At 35.0% G+C, this 8589-nt stretch overlaps 1 protein-coding gene across 1 annotated transcript; it reads right to left on the reverse strand.

The window, feature by feature from the left end:
• Positions 1 to 952: 952 nt before the first annotated feature.
• Positions 953 to 5657, reverse strand: LOC112512469 (7-ethoxycoumarin O-deethylase-like). Its single transcript, XM_025118447.1, has 2 exons — positions 4770 to 5657; positions 953 to 1622 (listed from the first exon to the last, which is right to left on the reverse strand). Exons 1-2 carry the CDS (start codon positions 5649 to 5651, stop codon positions 1014 to 1016), a joined length of 1491 nt encoding a protein of 496 aa, XP_024974215.1. The 5' UTR covers positions 5652 to 5657; the 3' UTR covers positions 953 to 1013.
• Positions 5658 to 8589: the final 2932 nt, after the last annotated feature.

The raw sequence follows: 8589 nt of genomic DNA on the forward strand, positions 1-8589 counted from the left end.
TAAAATCGTATTATAACATCGACATACACAAATAATAAAATATAACATTAAAACTGAGATGTGTCTCGCTGCATTGCGCGAGTACTCTTATAGTCTGATATAAAACACGGCAAATGTGAATTGCAAATATCTAAGGTATCAAAAAAGACAAAAAGAACACGTATTTTCAACAAATTTCAACACGTATATCCTAAATTTCATATCTGAATGAAACACAATAAACTTTACGATTCTCAGTATTGTGATATTTTGATCATATCTCACAAATTTCAACACATATGTAGGTGATTCAATATTATGGATCAAAATCAAAATCAAAATCAAAATCGTCAAGCTTACGACAAAAAATATTGATGTTAGAGGAGGGTTGCACGATCATTGAACTTTTTTTATTGATCTAATTATATATATATAAGCATAATTAAGGGTCGGTTTTAGAAGGCTTCACGTTAGCTTACTCATGTTTCAATTTGCTCAATGTTTTTTTTTATTTTGTAATATTTGGAGATAGATGCTTGTTTTATAATTCAATCTGTAATTCAATGCATTAGTATGAGTAACATACTATGTAGTAGTATGCTTTTATGCAAAAATCGGTTAAATAGGCCAGAATCCACTGGAGCCTTCATAGATCTGCCTTCAGAGAATTTGTATTCCAATTGTGGTAATCTCACTATGCCTTTAACAAAATAATCTATATCTATGATGAGATTTAACTGATAATGATAAAAATGGCCATTGTCCTTTTTTCACAACTGATATAAAGCTACACTGGTTATACATTTAGGGGTAAATGTATTTAGAATATTTATTTAACACGTCTGAGCTACAACATTTTCTTGGCATAAAGCTATATTAATGCTTTAGGCGTACTCCTACGATTTTACTAAACATACTTGAATATTGTTTTTACTCAAATTGTATTTGTGCATACCAACATTTGAAGTATATAATTCTAACATAATTATGAGGTATATTAGATATGAAGAGAAATCGAAGTATATGGATAAACGCTAATTCAACAACTTTGGAACAGCACAAAGAGGGTCAGCCTTTTGCAAGGCGATCCCAAACTTCTCCGTCATATCTAATTCTTTAGGGCTAATTCCAGCATCAAGACTCCAATCAAAGTTATTAAGTAATGATCCCAACATTACCGGGAGCATACGGACTGCAAGTGGTAAACCGGGACAAATTCTTCTTCCAGCACCAAACGGGAGTAGCTCGAAATGTTGACCTCGAACATCACACCCTGAGGTCATGAACCTTTCTGGCTTGAAATCTAATGCGTCTTCCCAAAGGGTAGGGTCTCGTCCTATGGCCCATACATTGACAAGAACCTGTGTGTCTCGGGGGACAGTGTAGCCGTTGAGTTCGACTTCGTGCTCGATTTTTCGAGGGATCAGAAAGGGGACTGGAGGGTGAATCCTTAGGGTTTCTTTTACAATGCACGATAAGTACGGCAGCCTCATGATGTCCGCTTCTTCTATAATTTTACCTTTACCAATTACTTGTTCAAGTTCCTCTTTGGCTTTGGTCATGGTGTGTGGGTTGCGTAGTACTTCTGTCATTGCCCATTCTAACGAGTTTGAAGTTGTATCAGTGCCGGCAACAAACAAATCCTATACCATTATACGTAATAACATGTTCCAAATAAGAGAAGAGTAAATGTCAAATAGAAATATATCTGATATATTAAAGTAAAAGTTTTAGAGATTTCAAAGTTATTGTTGCTTTAACAGTTATGTTAAAGTGTATGCTAAAAAAGGAAGGTAGAAATCTCTAAACTTAAAGAAATCTCATAAGTTTAATACTGAGGAGAATTGTTTATAATTTTAATTGTTTCCACCAACACTGAAACAAAATTGATTTTATAGGATGCCTAAAATGTAGAAACATCCTGAAAAAAATACTTTATCTGAATTTGAGTTTATTGGACCGAACCAAAAGTATCATTCCAAAAGTGTTACAATAGGTTTATATGATGTTTTTAGACGTTTTAACAAGTTTTTAAGACGTTTTTAAAATAAAATGTCTATAATGTCCTATAATAAGATGAGTTTATAAGACAATTATCAAAAGTGTTCTACAAAATTTCTTATAGTAACACTTCATTTTAAAAGCGTTATAAAAAACTTGTTAAAACGCCTAAAATGTCATATAAACAATTTTAACGTTTTTAGATGTGACATTTTATAACTTGGTCCTACAAACATAAGAGCTATAAAGTGTTTTATTAAAACGCTTAGACAATCCATGACGTCCTATAGACCGCATTTGGTATATGAGATGGGACAAGACAGGACGAGACAAAATTCATTGTCCTACGTTTGATGCAACATGGGACATAACAAGAACTCCTTGTTCCACATTTGTCACGGCATGAGATAGGAAAAAATTTGATGATTCAAGAATGTTATTACTTGAATCCGAAGTTCGTAGTTAGGGACAAGATGGAACAACATGGGACAAACGAGACTTTTTCTTGTTCCACCAAAATAGGTGGACGAAGATGGGACAAGAATGAGACATAAACTAAAACTTATTAACCTACCCTAGTTTGATATATAACCTTAATATGATATTTGTTTTTATGGTCATCACCGCTAGTTCGCCCACTGTCACCATCGGTGGTCACCGTCGACCACCTCCACCTCCTCTTACACTACCACCACTACTGTCGTTGGCCGCCCCCAACTCCTCCACCACCTCCATAACAAACGTCGACCACCGACTACTACTGTCCATTGCCACCTCTACTACCACCATCTATTGCTACTGTTAATGCAATAAAGTTAAATGTGGTGTATTAGAATGATGAATGTATATAATATTTTAATAATATTATTAATCTAGGATTTAAAATAGCTATTAAAGATTTTTAAATGTTTTGATTTTAACATTTTATTTAAAAAAAACTATAATTTAACTATTGGAGTCATCAATACGTACTTATGTTGTGCATGTGGCTACGCTGCTTACACCTAATCTTTGGCACCAATTTATGGTGCCATGAATATGTGGTCAAAATAATCCGGTAAAAGTTGCTGATTATGGAGATGTAACATAATTAATTATACATGGTGGGGATTGATTTTCATATCCGAAACGTCGGATAGGGTCAGAGATGGCATTACTTGCTCCTAATCCGACTCCGGATTAAATTTTTTAGTTTATTAGTGTGTGTATATATATATATATATATATATATATATATATATATATATATATAAACAATTGAAGTTGTTTTTCTGGTTTTTATGTAGTGAAATTTATTATAATTTTAATTTGAAAATATATTGTTTTTATTGTATTTTACTAAACGAGTTCCTCGAACCCGCCGAGATTCGTTCCCCATGAACGTGTCAAAGATTAATTAATTAGAGAACACATTGATCCCGATTGAAATATTTAATATATTTAATAAAATATTATTTATCAACATTTGATTTCATTACTTTTTATTGAAGGTAAAAAATTAAGGTATTATTCTCTCTCTCGTATGTAGTTTCAAAAAAATTCTTCAAATTCAGATATTTTTATGTTCTCTCTATTCTTTTCTTTATTTTAACATAGATTTTAACGTAATCGTTGGAACAGAAGAATCGTTAAATCAACAAAATCTAGTATTTTAGAATAACTTTTGGAGACAACTATTATTTTATTATTTTTAAAGGGTAAATTGCATGAAAAATTAACATACTTCAACTTGATTCTTATTTTGTGTAACGTACTTTCAAAAACTTTTATTTTGGTACCTAAAATGTAAAATTTTAATCATTTAAGTACTCGAGTAACCGATTGAAGCATTAACCGGTTACCATGCTTATGTGGCGAGTGATGTGATATCCAACTCAGTATTATTTGTTATTAAACCCAATTTCATCTCATCACTCGACACATCAACATGGTAATAGGTTAATGCTTCAACCGATTATCCAAATACTTAAATGTTTAAAACTTTACATCTCAAATACCAAAATGTAAGTTTTAAAAATGCCCTCCTTCACATAAGAATCAAATTAAAGTTAATTACTTTTTCATACAATACCAACTTTTTAAATTTTACTATATGAAGTCAAACTTACATCAGTTTATAGCAAAAAATACTTTTTGCCATTTCTAAGTGTTCACTTTCTCATATGATTCAAGAACTATAAAAATAATAATAGAAATATGAAAACTTTTTTTATTAACCTTAATATCTAACCCGCTATTCGAGCCGACTAATTTCAGGACGACTACTTGTTTTACAGATAGTTCAGAGTCACCATATTTGAACCTCCGTAACCAATGGCGGATGCATAGCAAGCCCATAGGGGGCACAGGCTCCCAAGTCCCAACAAACCACCCAGGAAGTCACAAAAAGAGCATCACTTGTAACTTTAAATATATATATATAAATCTAAAATTATAAATAGGCCCCCAACAATTAAAAGGCAAATCCCCAAATTTAATCCCTACCATTTTATATATATATATATATATATATATATATATATATATATATATATATTTAAACTGAACAGTTTAAACCGAATAACCCAAAATCGTCTTGGTTTGGATGAGTTATTCGGTTTCAAATTTTTTTTTTGACACCCCAACTCCCTAAGTTTGCTCCCAATAACAAAATTTTCTGGATCCGCCACTCTCCGTAACTACAAGGAGATTTGTATTCCTTATGGATTTGAACCTATTTGAAAACTTATTTTTAAGACGAAAGAAGTATTATTTATGGTAAAATTAAGAACGTTAAACGTTTTACGTACCAAAAACATGCCCTTGAGGTGCGTCTGATCGATCTCATCGGGGTTGTCTCGATTGATTTTCAAACACACGTCCAATACATCGTCGTGCTTCAAACTTTTCAACGCCAATCTCTCTTGAATCAACTCCTCGAAGATCTGTAAAAGCTTGCCAAAATGACGAGTCATTCTCCTCCTGATCCCTTGCGGATCGATCTTCTTCAACACGGGGAAAAAGTCCACCAGATTTGGCTTCCCTGCCTCCACCATCACGTTTCCAATTAGCTCCCTAAACTCCTTACCCGAATCCTCATATGGGTCTGTTAAATCCTTGGAGAAAATGGTGTTCGATAGCAGATTCAAGGTGGTTCTGAAAGCAGCTCGACCGATGTCCACCGGATCATTGCACTGGCTGGCTCTCCTACAGTACGCCACAAGCTCCTGCACCTTCTGGCTCCGTAAATGCTGGTTGGCATCAAGGGAGTTGGTGGAGAAGATGTTGGAGTTGAAGATCTTGCGGAGGGTCCGCCAACGGGTGCCGACGGGGAGCCAGACGACGGAGTCGTGGGAGTGATTATGGGCGGTGAGAGCGTCGGGGATGTGACGGTTGGAGAAAGCGAGGTCTTGTTTTTGAAGGACCTGTTTGGCGGCAGCGGCGGAGGAGATGACTAGCGTGGTGATGCGACCAAGTTTCAGAAACATGATCGGGCCATGGGTTTTGGCTAGGTTGGCTAGGGACTGATGTGGTTGGTCACCGAGCAAATGGAGGCTTCCGATGATCGGCAGCGGCGTCGGACCGGGAGGTAGGTTCTTGGGTTTTCCGACCCTAAAAACTGAGAAAGTGGCTTGGATAAGTGCACAAGATAAGCACAGACCAAGAACAATGACTACAAACTCCATTTCCATTGATTTGTGTGTTGTGGATCTCCAATTATTGCTTTATATATACCAACAAAACAAATCTCTCAACAAAACCCCACCAACCATATTTTATCAACGGTTCCCTTTTCTCTGTGTAATCATTCTATCACACTTTTAGAATTCACTATTAAATGCAAAACCCTTTTTTTTTGGGTAATCCGCTATCCGAGCCGATTAATCTCAGGACGACCATCTGTTTTGCAGATAGTCCGGAGTCACCGCATTTGAACCTCCGTGGCCACAAGAGGAATTTTATTCCTCATTGGATTTGAATCCGGGACCTCCTGGTACTTTTGACATTTGAAACCAAACTCAAACCAATCAGGCACCACGCTTATGGTTACGTATTTGTCTTTATTTACCAACATGTTATTTGTTGTTGTTATTGGTATTGATTTGCTAATTGCTGTGCTTCGAATCAAACATATCATAACATAACCTTAGAACTAATTATATCGACAAATATAGTTTTCTTAACTGATAAAATCGTTACCAGCTGTCGATTTAAATCTTTTCGGAAACACTATAGATTTTCTTAACTGCTATTTTCAGGACCTTATAAAATCAGTCGAGATGAATACAAAGTTGGTTTGGATATTACGTTTTTTTTTATAAACGATTAAATAGAAAAAGAAAATACCATAACATTTTTTAGTGATGGCCAAAAACCGGTCCCGGGCCGGCCCCAATCGGGCCTGCTCTTTCTTGTAACCAGTCCTATCATAACCGGTCCCGGTCCCGGTCGATATAGTGATGACGGGTCAATGTAACTCGTAACTGGTTATGGGATACCGGTCCCGGTGTCAACAGGTACCAATCGGGACCTCTCCAACAAAAATGTTTTTATTTTGTTTTTTTAATGATATATATTTTTAATATGTTATTAAATTTGTCGTACGGCTAACGGGTCACTCAAATACACTTTAAAAATACGTTTTATTATAATTAAAATTACATTGTTTTACAAAAAATTATTATAAAATTATTTGAAAATACATTTATATATCAGTCTTTATCGGTATCCCATTTCGGATTGATTTGAAGAGTTCCGGTCTCTTGAATTCTTCTAATAGTCTCTTGGTCATCAAGGTCATCAATGTCGAGTTCCTCATCATCGTCATATTGTGAGTAAGTGCCGTCGGTATCGGTAGTTGGCGGCGTGCTTAGTCCCATGAAGATTTCATTTTCTTCCAGATTTTCTTCCACCGCTTCAATCTCCATCTCTAACGATGTCGCGTGTTGAATCCTATCAACGCTATCCAAATAATCCTTCAAGCAGATGCAAAACTCCATGGACTCCGGGCTTAGTGTTGTCCGACGTATGGAAATGATCCTGCCATTAAGAGAAAAAGCGGACTCTGAAGCTACGGTACTAGCTTGGATTGTTAGCACATTACGTGTGATGCACGGCAAAATCGGGAATTGAGGTTGTTTTTGTTTCAAAAAATCTAATAGATCAATTTTTTCAAAATCTTCGACATCATTTGCGGGGCATGCAACCATAAAGTTAGTATGCACATACATATTTAGTTAACACAAGTCGTTATCATATCGACTTTTTTTACTTGATTCATTTAAAACCTCGTTCATTGAATTAGTCATCAACTGTTTACGACTTTGTCAATGACCACTAGAAGAAGAACTAGAACCCGCAAATCCACGACTTGAAGATGTTTGTGGTTGTTTTCCTCCTCCGTAAAAATGTTTGTAATGATCAAATAAATCTTGAAATCATTATGATTAAACAAACGTTTTTGTTCTATTGAAAAAGAGTTATCCGTAGCGGTATCCAAACCAAAAGTCACATATATTTGTGTAATTAAAACTTCAACACCGACAATATTTAAATATAGGTTTAACGCCGCAGCACAAAAAAAAGCAAATGAGATGCTCATAAAATATTTTAACAATTTTTTTTTCATTGAATACATCAACCTTCCCCAATCGTGAAGGTCTTGTATTGGACAATCTTACTTGCCAAAATATATAATTGGTTTAAAACTCAAGGCTTGTTGGATAATAAATTCCGGATAAAAGTGTTGTCGCATTTTTAAAATAGCCTAAAATATCGTATAATTTTTAAAGCACGGCCCAATCAAGATTTCCAATAAAATTATGCGAGTAATGGTGTCTATAAAAAGCAAAAATATAATTTTTTGTTTTATCAAATTTTCAATTATAAAATAAGTCGAATTCCAACGAACGGGCATATCGAACTTCGGTCCCAAAACTCTAAAACCAACGTCCTCGCAATACTTTCTATATTTCGCATTCATTTTTTTACCTTTCGTGAAAATTCGCCGCAACATAAGTCTAAACTTATCTATTACGGGTCCAATAATCAGTCCCGGTCCCAAAAAACGACAAAAACATGAACCGGTTCGTAACTGTCAGGTCTATTACCGGTCCCGGTCGGTGCCGATCCCGGTTCCGGTCCTCCGACCGTCCCGAACCGGGCCGAGCCAATTTGGACATCACTAATCCCTACATCATGGTCCCTATAGCAATTGCTATTTAAATTGAAGGCATTTTAGTCTTTTTGATGCTTCTTTTTCATTTTTTTCAAAAGTTCTGAAATTTATTATATTATAACATAATATCTTTATAAATACCAACGAAGAAGACAAGTGTAAGGACTATTGTGGTGTATGATGTGCGTATATAAAAAAATATATTAAAATATATATTATAATATATTTTCTAATCCTTTAAAAAAATAAATGAAAAGAAAATGTTAAAAGGCTAAAATACCTTCGGTCCCTCGAAATATTTTAACGGTGAAAAAGATGGACTTAAGGTAGCGTTTGGTAGGCAGACGGAACAGGACGGGACATGAGACTATTTTTTTGTCCTATGTATTTTTTGTCCATGGCATGCTAAACATGAGACTATTTTTTTTGTGTCCCGTTCCGTCCCATGTAAG

The sequence above is a fragment of the Cynara cardunculus genome (genome assembly GCF_001531365.2).
Source record: "Cynara cardunculus var. scolymus isolate 2C chromosome LG 5, CcrdV1, whole genome shotgun sequence".
In the NCBI taxonomy this organism is placed as follows: domain Eukaryota; kingdom Viridiplantae; phylum Streptophyta; class Magnoliopsida; order Asterales; family Asteraceae; genus Cynara; species Cynara cardunculus.

Excerpts from the sequence above, each read along its gene's own strand:
- LOC112512469 (XM_025118447.1), bottom strand. The coding sequence starts at position 5,651 with ATGGAAATGGAGTTTGTAGTCATTGTTCTTGGTCTGTGCTTATCTTGT. Across the intron at positions 1,623-4,769 it reads ACCTCAAGGGCATGTTTTTG|GATTTGTTTGTTGCCGGCAC; the intron begins GTACGTAAAACG and ends ATAATGGTATAG.